An 18,797-nucleotide genomic window follows, 5' to 3' on the forward strand; every position below is an offset into this window, starting at 1 on the left:
TCTTTGTGCTGCGTGTGTACTGACGGCGCGTGTTGTCTTTGTGCCGTGTATGTATGTACTGACGGCGCGCGTTTTCTTTGTGCCGTGTATGTACTGACGGCGCGCGTTGTCTTTGTGCCGGGCTCGTGTGCTGACGGCGCGTGTCGCGGCTCTCGCGTGTTGCAGCTCAGATCGAGATCATCCCGTGCAAGGTGTGCGGCGACAAGAGCAGCGGCGTGCACTATGGCGTGATCACGTGCGAGGGCTGCAAGGGCTTCTTCCGGCGCTCGCAGAGCTCCGTCGTGAACTACCAGTGCCCGCGCAACAAGAACTGCGTGGTGGACCGCGTGAACCGCAACCGCTGCCAGTACTGCCGCCTGCAGAAATGCCTGCGGCTCGGCATGTCGCGGGACGGTGAGTGCTCGGAACATGAACAGTATTGCAGACTGAAACATACTCTTACATCGTGACATCCAGTATTACTGCAGTGACGTCATACTGGCTGAAGTCAGGGGCGCAACAACAGGGGGGGGCAAGGGTATTTTACCCCCCCCCCTTCTGAAACCTTGAAGTAGGGGCAAATGGGGGCAAAGAAAGTGCTGTGTAATCAATTTTTAGATACTTAGATTTTTTAAAACTGCTTAAATAGCACCATTTTCCACCTTGAAATACAAATTTTTCCGCTTCAATAGGGGGGATCGATGATTCTTTATAAAAAGGTATATCCCCCCCCTTTTTTTTTGTAAATCTAGTTGTTGCGCCCCTGGCTGAAGTGTCTTGTCCTCCGCACAGACGAAACACTGTAACACAACAAGGAAGATATCGTGACTTTGTACAACACACAGCAATGGTTACTTTTGCAAATACGAAATACTTGTTTTTGAGATAAGAAAATTGGCGAATAATTTAATATTTTATTTCATATTTTATTCGTGTTAATTTTTGTTAGACCACGGAGAAGATAATCGAATATTTAAGAATTTGACTTTATTTTGTTTTGTGATGCTTATTAATAGAAAGCAATTAAGGTAACGTTTTAGAAATAAATAAATCTAACTATTAGAGTTATCGGGACAAAACAAAGCATAAATGCCCAGGAAAGAATCCGTACCTCAGTATTACTGCGAACACTATTTTGCACATTTACAAATATACGTAATTTTACATGAATAGTTCTGTTCAATTTACAAAAATGAAATTAGAGTGTGGTAGTGAACACCCCCCCCCCCCCCTTCCCGGCCCCACCCGACTCACGGAACATAAGGTCCAAGCAGTCTGTGAGGAGCCGCGCTGCATGCTGACGTCATACAGTCGGTGGCCGCTATACGCGTGTTGTAAGTGAAACTTCACACGTCAATAACCACTTGAACGGTCAAGCTAAGCATTATACACAATGGAAGGTTCACGCTCGAGTTTCACGACTGTAACAGACATAGCGACGGAAAAAACCTCGCGAGTCTTAATGTTTACCGACTTTCTGCTTTATTCTTTATTCCCACAGTTGCCTGACTTTAATTCGTTTAGTTCCCCTCTTCCGTCTCCTTCATCAATCTCCTCACTCCTGAACGTTTAAAAGTTTTGTCACGCTCTTGTGAGCCATTGTTTGGACTTTTAGCACCCCCTGTAAATAAGTTTCGCTTCAAAATAAGCAGGTTGACATGTCTCTTAATAAAAATACCTTACAGTTCATTGCGTTTTTTTTCTATCGAACGGTCTAGTGGAGTATAATTGGTACGTGGCCAAACAAATACTAAAATATTAAGTAATAGATTAGTTGCAGGCTAATACAAAGCGCAGCCCCAGATGGGTCGCTAGGAACGATAGCTCACCCCGAACTCGAATTTTAATTTTTTATGTGTAAAATCTTAGCTCTCTGTAACGAAATTTGGTGGGAGTCGAAGTCAAGGAACGGAAATGTGTAACTACAACGGCGCTTCAATTTATGGTGGATGGCGTGAACCAAAGTTCACATACACAAAATTTATAGAATAACTGTTTAATGAATTATAACAAAATTGGCAATATTTTAATAAAATACCTTGTCAAAAAAACTGTCTTGATCTGGCGTTAGTAATTTTTTTTTCAAGTCTCTTTCGTGTTTATTGGAGCAGTTTAATATTTTAATACTTTAGTGGTATTAAATATTTAGTTAAATATTTTAAAATATTTACGTAAATAATTTAAAATTTCTCTCTGCAAATCGAGTGATTCGATAGTCGGTTCAGCTGCTCCGGCAGCGAGATCTAGAGGCGGGTGCGGAAACTACGTGCGATTCGCGTCCAGAAATGTAGTTGAAAACACAATTTGCGTATATTTATCACGCTCGGCATTATTTTAAAGAATTATAATTTAAATTTTGCGTCATGTTATCGTATCATAAGTGTATTTATAACTGATAACACCTGAAATTGCTCGTACCAGGATTATACATCTCTGGCGAGTACTGAAACACTCACTCACATTTTTGTTTGTATTTTGGAGGGTGTATTTATATTTCTTTAAATACTTGCATTCATGCGTTCAATTTTTATTTGATTAAAATTTTATATGAAAGTATCAAAGTTCTGTATTTGAGACCAAACATTTCTAAATATTCCAAAGCCAATCCTGACTTATTTAATGTCATGGTTTGCAACTTCATTCTTTCTTTGTACGATAGCCCCTCCCGGAAAGTCTTTCTGGAATCTTCCGTAACTAATAAAATTGTAACATGAACAAAACATTGTTAAAAAAAACTATGCCACCGTTACTTTGTGGAAAATTCAGATAATTGAATGCGCAGTTGGCTGGTCGTTGTAATTATGAATAAGAAAGAGCAAAAAAAAATATCAAAATCAAACAGTAACAGCGGAAATACATTAATCAAGATTTATTATTTATTATTATTTATTATTCAATTCATTTAATGCTGATATTGACATTGTTGTATGAATTCCAATAAATGCGAGTTAGAACCCACCATCTTATAGTGTACTAATATACTATAGGTAAAATTATACTGCAAGCATTAATGAAACTTAAAATAATTGTAACGGTCTATAAAAAATTTTTGATGAAAACTTTTTTCAAATATTTTCACCCAAAAAAAGTAAAACAAAACTGGTAAAAAATTGAAATACGTTAGAGTGGATGATTTTATTAAGATATTCGTAACAAGATACTATTCAGGATTTTTTCTTCAAAATTTTACATCTGTTATTCCTTCTTAACTCTGGCTAAACTAATTAAAATAAATCTGGTATATTTCAGTTCATATCTTAAGTGACCATATCTGCTAATATCAGCTTAGTGAAACTTCTAGAATTTACGAATGATGAAGCATTATGTATTGTAGCGGGTGGCTTCTTAAACAAATGGTAATATATATATATATATTTATTGCAATTGTTTGCAGTGGCTGTAACTTGATAACGTTCGTTCTCAGCAATAGTTTTTGTCGAGGTCCATACGGCAAGTAACTACATACATAGTTAATGCTAAAAGCATAAACGCCTGCGTGGCGAGCAGCACGCAAGACACCAGCATAGTGCGTGTGCCGTAACTACCAGGTTTAAAGCTCGTGGTTGAGTCACGTTACATAGTGGGCGCGCACCGTGTGCAACGGCCGGTGTTCCGTTACCTTGACAGATGCATCAGTCGTGTGTAGCTGAGGTCATTCGACTACCAGTCGAATTTGCGTATAAACGAGACTAAAAATTAATCGAGAAAGGTCTTATATAGGTTTCACGTATTTAAAACAAAATTAGCTGTTTTATATGTTACATGTTAAAAATATAAAAAAATAAGCATATTCCACAAATCTTTGTTTTGTTTGAATATATGCTCAGCGAAATTATTGGCAATATTATCAGGGGCATACACAGGAGGAGTTTCCCTTGGGGGGGGGGGGGGATGGTGTTTGTTGTTTTTTTATATTCCCCTTACCAAAATGAAATAAATATGTATCATTCCCACAAAAAAAATGAAAAAGCAAAAAGCGGAAAAAGGTTTTATCCCCCCCCCCCCCGGGTGTCCTATGTAAATGAAATTTGGCTTTCACTCCTGAACATAAAATAGAATTATCAATTGAATACGAAAACACTTGTCATGACAAGGGTTGGTAACATAACGTAGTTTAACGCTATCTCTGAATATTAAAAATGTAAAATAAAGAAAAAACACGTTTTTATACATACACATATAAATATAAAACAATTCTAAGATCTAAAAAAGATTGGCAGGATGATTGTTTCATTCCGGCGTCGTTAACGCCTGTTGTAGACGGCGAATATGCTACTGTGCAATTTTTTCCTCACGCCATGTTAATGACTCCTATCCCCCTCATCCGCGCCTAGGACGATTTTGGACGAGGTTCAACGTGCCGTCTGTAGCGCAGCGCGCTTTGCCGGGGGGGGGGGGGGGGGGGGGCTGGAGGGGCGGCAACAGGAGGGGGTGAAGAACCCCACGCGTGTCACGTGACCGCAGGGCTCTCGTCTTGGGGAGAGGGGGGGCGCGATGAGGGGAGGGTGAGGGTTCACTTGCCCGGGAAGTGAAAACTGTGCGCTGGCCCCGCGCTGATAACAGGTCGTGAACCCGCCCCGCCGGCGGTGACGTCACCCCGCGCGTGCGCCGCAGATTGGCATCTGGGAGAGCTAGCACGCGTGCGTGCGTGCGTGCGTGCGTGTGTGTGTTCTCGGCCCACACCTGCCTTCTCCCTCGTTTCCCCTCTCTCCAGTGTTCCCAGCCGCTGTTCCTTCCAGGGTGTCCACAGTTAGTACTTTCGTACTAGATCTAGTACTGTTAGTGGTCTAGTACAGATCTAGTACATTTTTCTTTAATATTGTAATATTATAAGTAACTCCAATATGTTTTATTGTTAACCGTAATTATTTTTAAAAACTATGGAAGGTATGTGTGTGTGTGGTGTGATATTTAAGTTCGAGCATTGCAATGTCATAATAACTTCCTAAATTGTTGAAAACCATAACAAATTATAATTTAGTACATTTTTTTTCTTTCAAATCTAGTACTTTTGTCTCGCCTAAGTTGGTACGAAATATTTTTTCCTTGTGGACATCCTGGTTCCTTCTTTTGCCCGCCGAACCGGGAGTGTGTTCGTGTGAGTAAGGTGGGCCGATAAGAGCGACGCTCGCTGGTGCTTCCAGCGCAGTTATTGTCTCTGAGCTGGCGTCGTGCACAGGACAACTATGGCATTTGAGCGGTGACTGTAACGTCATACGGGGGAGAAACGAAGATAAGAGGTGCGGTGCAAGTCCCATAGGTGCTTTCAAAAATCTCTACCGGCTGTTCGGTGCCTAAAAACACGCCTTTTAGCCATTTTTAACTCTTTTGAAAATACAGTTTTTACAAACGAAATCTGGAAACAAAACTACTTATCGGCCCTCAGAGCAATTTTTTTTTTTTTCGTAAAAAGACGCCACTCGGATAACTCTAGCAGTTATCAAATCGCGTGGTTTTTTCCGTGTGTGTGCCCGAGTTTTGAAAGAAGGAAGGGGGGGGGGGGGGGGGCGCTTAACTCGGCACTCCCGCAAGACCGTCGTGCAGTTACATCTCAGAAAACCGGTGCTCATAAAAATGATATTAGGTGTGCAGAGCTTTAGAAGAAACCACACAATATTTGAAAACTGCTCAACACATACGAGTAGTGTCTCTTTAAAAAAAAAAATAAGAATACGCGGATGAGTATTCCTGTTTCCGTGATTAGTTTTCAAACTGTATTTTTAAGAGAGCGTGTTTTTAGAATAATTTTTAGGCATGAAGTATCCGGTACAGATTCTTGGAAGCACACACATCACACACACAGCATCACGCTTTTATCTTCACTTCTCCTCCACACGATGTTTTGGTAACCGCTCGTACATCACAGTTGCCCTGTGCACCACGCGATAAGACTGCGCACCAGCTCAGAGGCGACACCGCGCTTAGAAGCACCAGCGAGCGTTGCACCTCGTCATCCCGAACCCTCCACGTGGGGTTACATTTCCACGTCATTATCTTCAACGTTAGCATTTCTTTTTGCATGCCGTTTTATTTGTTTTGTCCCATTTCAGAAATATTTTTTTTCACGAAGACGTGAAATAATGTTTTTAGTATTGACCTGTTTTTTTTACCGTACTCAGACTTTGCGAATTCACACCCACGCCTGACCCTGGACTCGAACCCGGGACGTCTCGCGACGAAAGCCGGCGAGAACCCAGCCAAACACACCAGAGACTAACAGCAAATACTGTAGAGAGACTTATACCGTATGTATTAACAACACTGGCACTGACGTGAAAAAAAAAAACCTAGTGTGCAAGTGGTAACTACGAAAATATTTTTATAGATATATTTATTTATTTGTTTTATTTTATATTATTAGGTGTTAAACATTATTAAATTCGTTTTAAGACATTTCAAGCACTGGAGGTTTATTTTCCCCTATAAATGTGTATAATGATTAAAATATTATTTTTTTCTAAAAGAAAAGAAAGTTAATTTCATTGTCATAATATTGGTATTCTGTGTATTAAACAAATACATAGTTCATGCTGGACATACCGTCTGCCAGCTATCGGACTGACGTGACAACAACGCCAGATTTTCACATGAAATCTTAGAGCTGCCCGGTTCTAGACTTTAGTGTTATAATACCGAACAGCTCTAGGATTGTTGTGTGAAAACCTGGCGTTGTTGTCACGTCAGTCCGATAGATGGCAGACGGTATGCCCACTGTGAACCGTGGAGGTATTGGTCTACTTCCTACTACTTCTTACCTCCATGGCGTGAATAGTATGTTTAATAACACATGGTATTAACATCATGACAACGCAAATAACTGTATTTGCTATAAAAAATATTTTTAATCATTGCACAGATTTGTGAGGAAAAGTTAAACTCCAGTGCTTCAAATTCCTTAAAAATAATTTATCATGTTTGACACCAGACAGTTGAATAATGGTATACAATTTATCTATTAAAATAATTTGTTGTTACACCTGTTCCCACAAGGTTATTTTTCACACTCCCACCTGTTTTGTTAATAGGGACAAAATATCGTCTGTAATATCTCCCAGACAAGTGGGAGGTCCCCGTATCTTTTTTTTTTCTCGAGATGATGCTTTAAAACGCAATTTTAGGCTATTGGTGCATAACACATTTGTTTACAAAATTTAAACACTCATTAATTTTTAAGACACTGCAATTTTTATTAAAACAGAAACTATGTTCGCAGTAGAGAAAAAAAAATAGCCCCAATACCTATGGTAAACTGTTAAGAAATACGTGAGTCAAGTGATCGCAGCGAACCTGTCGGCGTGCGAGTGTACCTACGTTTTTGAGTGCCGGCGTTGGGTGTAAAACAAGCTTCGGAGGCAGTGCATTGAAGCGTCTCGCTATTCGGCCAGAGTTTCCCCCCGTGTTATTGGCGTCGTGTCGCGGTGTTCGGCGTCACGTCTTCCCGCCCGGCCTGGCACGAGCTAGCACGAGCCAGCTCGCGAGACCGTACGGAACTCGGCCGACGCGACGGGTCTTTGAACTCGCGAATACTCGCCGCGAGTTAGCGCCTGGTTAACACGCGCGCTCGTCGCTCCGGGGGGTGGACGGACGTGCTCACCGCGCGCGGACCCACGTCAGGGGGGGGGGGGGGGGGGGGGGGCCTTGCTCTTGGAAGATCGCGACTCTGAAGCGGGAATCTAATCTAGGGACGGGCCAGTCAAATCCTGAAATACCACCAGACCCTCAGTGTTGGAAGGATTCGATACGTGTGGAACACGATTCGAAGGAAGATATTAGAGGAAATAAAGTAACTTACCCTGTCACAATTCCCCAAGGTATTGTACTTTTAACATGTAATTATATTGATAACATTAGGCCTACAATATGTATATATTGATCCTGGGAACTTAATTTGTGAAACATTTACTTAATTGGTAGAATGGTCCAACACCATAGTTAATATTTTTCATTTATTGTACATTCTTTTATTTTTCACCCTATATTCGAGGTGTGTATTTGAGGTGCTCTCTGGGATTCAAATTCGAGATTTGGATTCGAGAAAATAGGGATTTGATCCATCACTAGTAATTTCGTCTCTCTCTCTTTATCTCTCTCTCTCTCTCTCTCAACCCATATCTTTCCTGGGAATCCTACATACCTTCACCCTTGACTGGGACTGTCCACTACCCCAGTGCCAGACGAGACCAAGTCCAAATTCGCCGATATTTGCGTTTAAAAAACAAATCGCTTTTCTACCTTATCATGCATAACATCGTAACTCAATAAAAAATGTCTAAAACATTTAATGAGTTTTATAGGTCCCCAAAGTCGGAAGCATTAATTGATTCAGACAAACGTAAGTCCAGTTATACTATTATGTACATGTGGCTGAGAGAATAACGCCCGCCCCCCCCCCCCCCTCCCCGAAACTTCCAAACACCAAAACCTTTCTGGCGAGAGAAATTTATCACAAGTTCCTTCATGTCTACCGCACGCACGTGGAGGTTGTTAGAGAACTTAGTTTTTTTTTTTTTTTTCACTCTTTAAAGTCTCCCAACTGTGACTTTAGGTACATTTGGATCTGAAGTCCAGGAATAGAGACACCTGCGCTTTTTTCAAAATTCACTTACGCTTACTGAAGTTAGATCATGTTAGTTAATTAGTTTTGTTCCCGTAGAACAGATGGCGCGCACATACGTCAAAAGCCACGAGTGTTTGCGAGAGGGAGGTACGGGAATCTTCGTTAAATTACGGGTTCTATGTTTACTTACTTTGAACATGAATCCACATGAATAATCTTGGTATAATAGCAAAACATTCAAAAACTTGTTAATACTTCTACAAAAACACTCTTATTTCTTCTAGACAAACCTCGGAAGTCTAAATACGGAGTAGTTTTTACGAAGATTCGGTTATCAGAAATTACAAATTCGTTTATTTTAGGCGAAATATTCGACGAAAAGTCCGAAAATCTACTGTAATTTCTAACAGAACAGGATTTTTTTTTTAGAAGGAATGAAGGAAGCTATAAGAATAAATTTTGATAGGCCTGTTTCTGGTATTCTGAAAAGGGGGAGGTATGGAATATCTCCCAGACAAGCGGTAGGTCCCCGTAATTTTTTTCTCTCGAGATGATGCTTTAAAACGCATTTTTAGGCTATCCGTGCATAACACACTTGTTTACAAAATGTAAACATTCATTAATTTTTAAGACACTGCCCTTTTCTTTAAAACAGAAACTATGTTCGTAGTAGTGAAAGGAAACTAGCCCCAATACCTAACTCAATGCTTTAACGCTAACGATAAATCGAAAATCTTCTGGTTTGCTGCGAGGTATGCGTTTCAAACTCAGGGGAAATCAGTGCTGTATAATAATCGTACAGAGGGTATGTTTTTTTTTTTGTGACGAAGCATGGTAGTTTGTAAGCTGGTCCAGCAGTGCAACAAGATATGTTTCGACGGTATGGTCTCAGGAATATCGAACTAACGCAGTCCAGGCCGCTTCGGCGTCATTGGCCTAACGTGAACCGGGGAGGTCGTAATTGATCGTCTCCACCCCCTTCTTTCTGCCCCCTCCCGCCCTGAGTGCCACCCCTATCCCCGGCGAGAGCTACCCCTCCCCCTGTTGTTACTACCCCTCCGCTGGGTCGTCGCCCCGCCGAAGAGTCATACGATCCCTCGAGTGCAGATGGCGGCAGCGATCTCTATCGGACAACCAACCCCCGCCTTCTTTCTCCCACCACCCCCCTCCCAACCCCGCACATTTAGACAACATTCTCCGCTTTCCCCACTCGAGATGGGCGCAGAGAAGAAAAAAAAAGAGAGAGAAGAACGATCGAGCTGTGATGGCTGGGTGGAGGAAATCGTTTCGCGGAGGAACTAACGGTAAACATCTTTTCATCAGCCTCCCTTGCGCAACTCGAGATGTCCTCTCAACCCAGAAGCAGCCCCTAACAGTGATGCTCCGCCTTTTATTTTCCTTCCCATTCTGCACGGGCAAGACATTAAAAAAAATTGTTCTTAATTCGCGAGCGATTTAAAGGGCTCGAAAAACCTTTATTTTTTTTTATTGCATGAAAATACCTCCTTTTCATATTTGATTCCCCATTGTAACCACACACATGCTGTGGGTCGCACAAATGATTTAGAGCCTGCGAGCTAAAGAGAAATGCGAAATGCGAGAACGATGAATGCCACTAGGTTCAGACCCTGCCAGGTATGTCAGAATCGACGCGCCACGTAAATGGTCCTCCAACGAGGAAAGTACGCGGAAAAAAAAAATGCGTGAACGAGTCTTTCAGTACTCACCAGAGACATATAGCATCTAACCTCCTTAACGAGCAAATTATTGTGTTCTCATGTAGCAAATACACTTATAATACGAAACTTGGACACGAAATTTAACGAAGAATTCTTTAAAATAATGCCTAGAATTATATATATATATATATATATATATATATATATATATATATATATATATATATATATGTGTGTGTGTGTAAGCAAATTGTGTTTTGAACTAAATTTCTGGACACGAATCATACGTAGTTTCCTCTCTCACCGCTAGAATTCGTTGCAGGAGCAGTTACGTCGACTATAGGATCATTCGATTAGCAAAGCGAATATTTAAACTATATAATGACACGATTCCGATAATAGCGGAAAATATTTGTAAAAATACCAAACGCTTTCTTTGAACCTGATTTTCGATGAGGAATTTTTATTAAAATACTGCCCATTTCATTAGAATTCATTTAACAGTGAATTATATAAAGATTACCTTTGTCTTTTTTAACTTTGGTTCTCGCCATCCACCACACGAAATTACTCCCACCAAATGCCGTATACCAAGAGCTAAGATGTTACACCTTAAAAAATAAAAAATTATAAAGTTTACAAGGTACCACCGGCAACTCAATTTCAGTAACAACAACAGAATTATTCGTATGCAGCACATTCCAAGGCTGGATTTATAAACCACCCAATGTTTTAAGTCCATTTTGTATCAGAGATGGAAAAATGTCCTAGAACTTCAAAAACTTTCGTTTTTTTTTTTTTTTTTTTTTTGTCAAGAAACGCCCCAGTTTGTCCGGAAACCATGTTTCTGCATGATTTAAGATTTCTCTACGTAAAAAAGGCAAATAAAGCCCAATACACAAAGTAAATATCTTTTGAAAATATTTGTAGCAGAACAACATATTTTATAACTTTTAAAAAGCAATGAAGAAAAAAACGAAAAATAAACATGGCATAAGAGACCGAGCCTGAACATTATTTGAATAAGTCTTTCAATGGGGATTGATTCAAGATGTTATTTTGCACATGCGCCGTTACTGGTCACACTGTTTGTCATAAGAAACCTCATTAACGGGCAAAAGAAAGACGAATATACAAATAAAAAGACGAACATGCAAAAAAAAAACACAGAGAAAAGGTTCAAATCAGCCGGTGTCAAATAATTAAAAACAAACGGCACAGAAAATTCCATGGAAGTAACTAGTCAAAACATTTTTACAGCACAGACGGGCACAATGGCTAAAAATACGAGGCAGTGGAAACAAGGACAGTAAATAAAGATAATAAACGACCTTGGACAACACAGCGACAAACAGACAATACCAACGATGATACTAAACAGATAATGTGGACAACACAACAACACAGATACGCTCAGGCAAACGACGACAGCACAGAAGAACACGGTAGCCTTCACAAGACAAAACAGTTGCATTTCGGGAACAGTGATATGTTCCCGTCCTCAAGGAGAGACAATTTCTGTGCTGTTTATGTTTTTAGTTCTTCGACATTTAGCTTGTTTTCTGTGAGTTCGCATGTTCTATTTTTTTGTATCTTTATCTTTTTTGTTCATTAATGAGGCTTCTTATGACATAAGTGTAACAGCAGTGGTGTATGTAAAAAATAACATCTTGAATGGAATCTTGACGGTTGACGGGTTGTTCGCTAACTTTCCAGCCAGCCAGCCAGCCAGCCATCTCGGGATCAAATGTGCAAATATTTTGCCACCGCAGGGTATAAACCCGCGCCGTCCCTGGAAGTGCGAAAGACCAGCGTGAGACCAGCGAAAAACAACGGTCAGGGACTTCAACATTCAACCACTCTCGAACAATGAAATTCCAATGGGGAGGGGCTCCATTCTGTTGCCGAATAAATTTTACAGGTTCACCCTCTACTAATTGGGGAAAGAGCCATTCTTTCGCACCGCAAGCGAGAAAACAACGAAGCAGTACTCGCACATGCGCTTATATAAAACTGTTTGAGTTACTCTTTAGTCGTGACCTTGAAAGAACGCTTACTGTTGGTAATATTAAATTTTATAATGGGAAAATTCTTGTATGGACATACATTAGACCATAGGCTTGTTTTGAACTTTCAAAGTGGCAAGGAAACCAATAACCACACTACAAAATTCCTATGACCCAGATGCGCGCAGCTCGTCTGGAAGGTGAAATGTAGCAGGAGAACAGTGGACAATACACACAGGCATGTGTGTACGAGTGTGTCGAGTTCATCCTGGTTCCTGCAAGTCTCTTCTGATGACTAGAGATTTCGCGGATAGGTTTAAAGGCAATTTAAGTGGTTTTAGGCCTGGTTATAAGATATTTTGAAACCACTTGCAAGAAAGCTTTCGTGCTACATTTATTTTTGTTTCACATTGCATAGGCCATAGCTTTGGATACTTGTTAAAGCCAACACTTGTGAACTGGTGTGGTTATCATGTTAGTTGTAGTCGCCCGCGTGAAATAATAGGTTAATACCTCGCGGCGCCTACAGACGAGAACCTGTTAGCAAATAAGTGGTCGCAAGAAGGTATAGAAGATCTGGGAGATATGAGATTATGCCCTGGCGCGCAAAAAGAAAAATTGGGGTCAATAGTTCGAAATTTGAGTTGTAGCAAAAGGATGGGAAAAAAATCCAATACTCCGGGCATTCGTATGTTTTTTTGCGACGTCTTCAATCGGCACGTCATAAGATGCTCCAAACTAAAAACAAACAAAGAGCAACCGAACAGTCGAATGAAATTTTAGGCCCTTCAAGATTTTCTTCCGTCCAGCGGAAAATGAGCGAATGACTAAGGCCGGAATCACAATAGCCCGTCGCGTCCGTCCGTCATCCGTTGGTCCGTCAACCGCCGAGCGATTTACAACGTTCCGTTTGTCCTTTATAGTATTTTTTTCTTCCATACATGCTGCCAACCGTGGATAAAAATTAAATTTTGGAGAAAATTTATCATGTGTATGTCAATTTTTTTTCCACTCTGGTATTTATTTCAATATTTTCAGAATTATCGTGAGTAATTAATTACACTTATGTGAATCAAACGATTTTTGTTTCAAAACACATCCTTTAAAATGTGTTCAAAACGGATTTTTTGAATATATATTTTAAGCATCCAAACAGTTAAAAAAAACTTCTAAAATAATATTAATTGACACGCTAAGCCCTTGCAAAAATTTGGAGTTTATAATTTCATCTGTCGTCCGTCCGGCAAAAGTATGAAGTTACCAAGCTTTTGACGGACGGATGGAATTTTTCGGGCCATTTGATTGGCTACACGTCACGTGATTGACGGACGGATGGCGTAAGGACGATTGTAATTCCTGCTTAAGGCTCGAGAAAACACGGCCTGGAGGTCATCAAACCTGCCGAATTTTTGGATCACTGCTGATGAGTTATTTTTCACTGAGCGTTGCAATGAATTTCCACCGATCTCAGTTCGTATTACCATGTAAAGTCCAATGATTCACAAGTTAGGATCAGCTCTTTGGTATAATTATCCGTAACCATAATTTCACTGGTTAAAAACCCTGTGTTAGTAAGTTAGGAAATTTGTGTTCAAACTTTGCCATGTTTATAACTGAAGTAAAAATGAAAAATACTCACCCCCAACCACATTTCCCATCTGGATACTGAAAACGTTTTTTGTTATTTTAATTAAATTTGAGGCTAATTCCTTGTTTAATAGTACTCACTTCAAGAAGTGAATGTTTGCAGATCTTCCTGGCGAGTTCCTTTCAAGCTAAACAAGCTTCTAGAATTAGCCTGCGGTTTGTTTTGCTAACCAGAGTGACCTTATCTTTAGAACAGAACAGACACCCACGTCATAGACTAATACCTCAGTGTTTAAAACACTGATTCAGATTCAGAGTGGAAAGAGGGAGGATTCTCGTCATTATATCTTTCTCTCGACGGCTCGCTCATATTCGTTCCAAAGGAGAAGCAATTATTTTTTTCCATACCTTAAAAAAAAAAAAAAAAAAACTATTGGGAGGAGTCTGGGGTAGGGAAGAATCGAAGCGTGTCTCAGGCCGAAGCCTACGCGCCTTATCATTTATGAATGTTTAACGATAGTTATATTATTAATTTATTTAAAACTAGCTAATGCCCGACATGCATTGCAATGCCTCAATCAATTAAATTTTTGTAATTTGTTTAAAGTAGGTGCACATATCCAAAGCACCAAAAACATCTCATCTCTCTAATTCTCTATCTCTATCTATATATCTACATAACTCTCCATCTCTCTATATCCCTATCTACATATATACAGCTCTCTCTTCTCTCAATTTCTATATATATATATCCCTCTTTATATATCTCCATATATCTCCTCTATATACCTACATATATCCCTCTATATCTTTATATATGTCATTCTATAGCAATGAAAATATTAAAAATCAATGATTTTACCTATTTATATCTTTATCTATATTTTAAATTGTCATAGGTGTGACATTGGTACATAAAAACACGCGCGTATTCGAATGCAATGTTGTGTAAAAATTTCAAAGTAAATTTTGAAGTACTTTCGAAGATTTTAAGATTTTGAACGAACGACCATTTGCATTATATATAATGAGCAAAAAACCACGCGATTATGGAAGCAAAATAGTTTTGTATTAAGCAAGCAGGTTGAGTTGCTAGAAGCCTAAGATGTACATCAAGTTCTGTCCCTTCCCGATTACACCCGAACAATTCGCCTTCAGAGAACTTCGGGATTTGTTTTATTTTTGCGCAGGAAAAATTAATTCAAACTTTAAAAGTGGTCGGTTAGGTTAGCTACAAAAAAAAAACACTTTAAAACACTATGGACGGTTAGTTAGGTTAGTATAGCTACATTAAAATAAACAGAGAAATGGAAATATTAATAAATAAACCCGAGGTTGGCCGAAGGTGAATTGTTCGGGTGTAATCGGGCAGGGACAGAACTTGATGTACATCTTAGGCTTCCCGGTTGAGTGCACCACGAAGGGGCGGGAACTCGGTCTTGGAGGGGGAGGGTCCCATCTGGTGGCCAGCCAGCCTGAGGAGAAGCAGAGCGCCGACAGCGGCGGACACAGGAACCTTCTCCGACACGCGGTTCGCTCGGCGGCCGCTGCCCGCGCTAGTCGCGATCAATAGTCGTCGCTCGGAATAGAACTGGCCGCGGCACGCGACCTGCCGGCTCTAACGTTCCCGGAAGCAGCGTCGCCAGCAGTTAGTTACGTCTTTGTGCCTCTCAGTTGACACTTCTAAAAGGACCTGCCGCAGTCGCACATGTCGCGTCTGTGTGAAGTGCGTCGGAGCTGATGGTTGCAGATGCGGATGTGGCTTTTGATTAGATCCCGTGAGCTATGACTAGAGACCTGCAAAATTCGCGTATTCATTCGGTGATAGGCTAGAATTCAAACACATATACCTCTTAGATAATTTTGCTATTGGCTTACTTTTCGTCTGGACGAATCTCAACCAGTTATAAACCCTCAACCAAAGAAGGATCGAATCACAGACAAACCAGCTGAGACGACTTACAAGTCGGCAGCCAATGAACTTGCGTTATTTGCCCGAGTGTACAGGGGTATGTGCAGTCTATCCTGAAGGCCATCGAAACCGCGAATTTTGCAGGTCTCTAGCTATGACGTCACGTGCTGATGGCGCAGCCACGCGGAGCTTCCGAGGTCGGACAGGTCAGACTGAACCAGCTGCAGTACGCGCCAATGGGAAGCATGATGCGTGGGTACTGAGGCCCGTTCTACGATGGCACGTGAACGGGAGACGGATCACGTAAACGGAGACGGATCAACCGGAACATTTCACAATCGCGTCTGCTGCTTCCACAACGCACGGAAACTTAACAAACGGCAACCGATGAGTTTTCATTTCAAATTTACGAAGTATTAAATTATTTTAAAAACAAAAATTTACCTTCGAGATCATAACACCGGTAGAATTTACATATCTAATGAAAATAAACGCCAGTATAATATGAGAACCCTATTAACGTACTTAGAACATAAACAAACACGGTTACCACCGCAGCCAAGTACACGGCTTCTGTTGGTCTCACGGAGCAACGTAAACGGAAGAGCTATCTGGACGACCATGAGCCAGTCAAAAGTAACTTCATCAACCTTTTTTTAGTTTGACAGCTAAAACTCTTCCACCATTTATAAGAAAAATTACTGGCTAGCCTTGTGCTTTCAAAAATTAAGAACATCATTAAATTTAATGGAATGATTTTGTGTGGAACTACTAGTTAGTGATTATCATGAACATAGTAAAAAAACTTGCTGTTTAAAAAAACCTAAGATACCCCGCTTTTATCATTGAATGAAATAAACACAAAAAGAATTTTAATTTAAGTTTTTGTCCAACAGCCAAATAATGCACAACTCTGTATAAATAAAAACCGTGGGGGGCTTGATATAATTTGTCTTAACTTTTCTAACAGTAATAACAATATGATATGTAATAGATTTTCTATCGATAATTTTAGGATATAGTCATTTCGTAAATTTTAGGATGTAGTAATTACAAAAAATTAATATATGAACTTAATAACTTTAATGAACTTAAAATCAGTAAGGGGTGCTTCAGGGGCGCAAATTTGTAGGATTCGCAAGTGGGGGCCGCGGAAATTTAAGGGGGGAAGGGGGCTCGAGAATTTTGAACGTGGAGTTAACCGACACATCATACCTGGATGCGGTGCCCGTATGCTGTACGTTGCCTATATTTTGGCCTACAGGCATGCAATAAGAAGAAAACTTTAAAATATACAGAAAGTTTTCCATAAGAAATAGTTTCGACATAAAACACGTTTCAGAGTGACACTTTTGCAAGTGCAGGCAGGCCCCTTCTTGTGAGGGGCTTCTTAATTCCAGGGTGGCCGGGCCCTCCTGCCCCCCCCCCCCCCCCCATCTATGCCCAGGGAGTGCTTGATAACATTTTTCTTAAATTTTCTATCACTAATTTTAGGATGTAGTCAATACGAAAATGAAAAAAAAAAAAAAGAGACCACCCCATTTGGCTGTTGGAAAAAAACTTTAATTTCAATTTTAATTTTCAATTTTTAGTTCATTCAATGATAAAAGTTTTTTTTTAGTTTTTCAAACCATAAATTTATTTTATTCTTTTTAGTCTCAAAATAAAATAAAAATATTGAATATGAGTAATTGAAACAAATTAAAAATACTAAATATAAGTGATTAAAATATTCATTTGTTACAATGAACTTCCAATTAGTCATTAATGTTCACGTAATATAATCATTTCAGCTAAAGCGTCAACACTACATGGAACCTTTTATGTTATTTTAGAGCAATCCAGTTCTTCTACTTGGAGACCACCCAGTGACTTTACGTGACTAAAAGCTACATAAGCCTGTCCGGCAAAAACGAGACGCTATCCCAAATAATTAACTGCATGATCTACAGTGTAGACTTGCATTTTATGCACGGTAGATTCCCAACTCAGTATTGATGACAACATTCGCCTTTCAGCAGTACCATAGCTGCATTTCACTGGAAAATGAATGGTTATTGGTTTAATATATGTACACCATCTGTGCCGAAATAAACACGGACGGATGGAATATCTGTATCATACACTTGATCACGCCGGAAGTGGCCTGATAATTTCAAATATAGTACCCATATTGCCATTAACGAACCCCGGGCACATTTTCCATCATAACACAACCTCTGAAAAAACCCTAAATCAAAAAGAATATATATACTTTTAAAATTTTCAAAATTCAGGGAATTACGCCCCACTTACCCGGACACATTTTCCACCACAACCCGACCTTTTGGATCGGAAATACTCCAAATCGGAAGAGCATTGGGTTTTAAAATTGTCTAATTTTTGTGTCTTTAATCAACTCCCCTCCCCCTCTCCCAGGGTAACAGTTGACCCCGGGGCAAATTCTCACAATGCCCCGTCCTCATGGATACTCAAAAAGCCTGGTTATTACTCATAGCTTGAAATTAGTGTTTTTTGACCCCCTGAGCCCCCACTCTCCCTTAACACAAGGTCTCAAGTTATAAAAAAAAATTATGTATTTCAGAGGTTCTTTATATGTATGCAAAATTTCAACACATTCGGTCGTCGAAAAGTGGGTAAATATTGAATGGAAAGATTTTATTACATAGTTCATACATGCATACATACATAAAGGTCCAGATAATAAAAGCGTGGTAAAAACACGTGAGTGAGTCTTTCAGTACTCGCCAGAGAAGTGTAATATCTAACCTCGGTAACGAGCGAATTCATGTGTTCTCGTGTTGCAGATACACTTATAATACGAAACTCCGAAACGAAATTTAACGTAGAATATTTTAAAATAATGCCGAGCGTGGTAAATATACACACAAATTGTGTTTTCAACTACATTTCTTAACGCGAAGCACACGTAGTTCTGCACTCGCCGCTAGATTTCGTTGCCGGAGCAGCTACATCGACTATCGTATCATTCTATTTGCAGACCGAAATGTTAAACTTTTTAATGAAACTGCTCTGACAAAAGTGAAAAAGACTGGAGAAGAACACTAAATCCCGAT

General features: G+C 40.0%; 1 protein-coding gene across 2 annotated transcripts in view; it reads left to right on the forward strand.

Moving 5' to 3' along the window:
* Positions 1–18,797, forward strand: part of LOC134528159 (probable nuclear hormone receptor HR3) — a 428,545-nt gene that overhangs the window by 382,927 nt on the left and 26,821 nt on the right. For both annotated transcript variants that reach the window (XM_063361509.1, XM_063361508.1), the window contains exon 2: positions 166–393. In XM_063361509.1, the coding sequence (XP_063217579.1) occupies positions 166–393 (228 nt within the window). The remainder of the gene's footprint in view (positions 1–165; positions 394–18,797) is intronic.

The sequence above is a fragment of the Bacillus rossius genome, chromosome 1 (genome assembly GCF_032445375.1).
Source record: "Bacillus rossius redtenbacheri isolate Brsri chromosome 1, Brsri_v3, whole genome shotgun sequence".
Lineage (NCBI taxonomy): Eukaryota > Metazoa > Arthropoda > Insecta > Phasmatodea > Bacillidae > Bacillus > Bacillus rossius.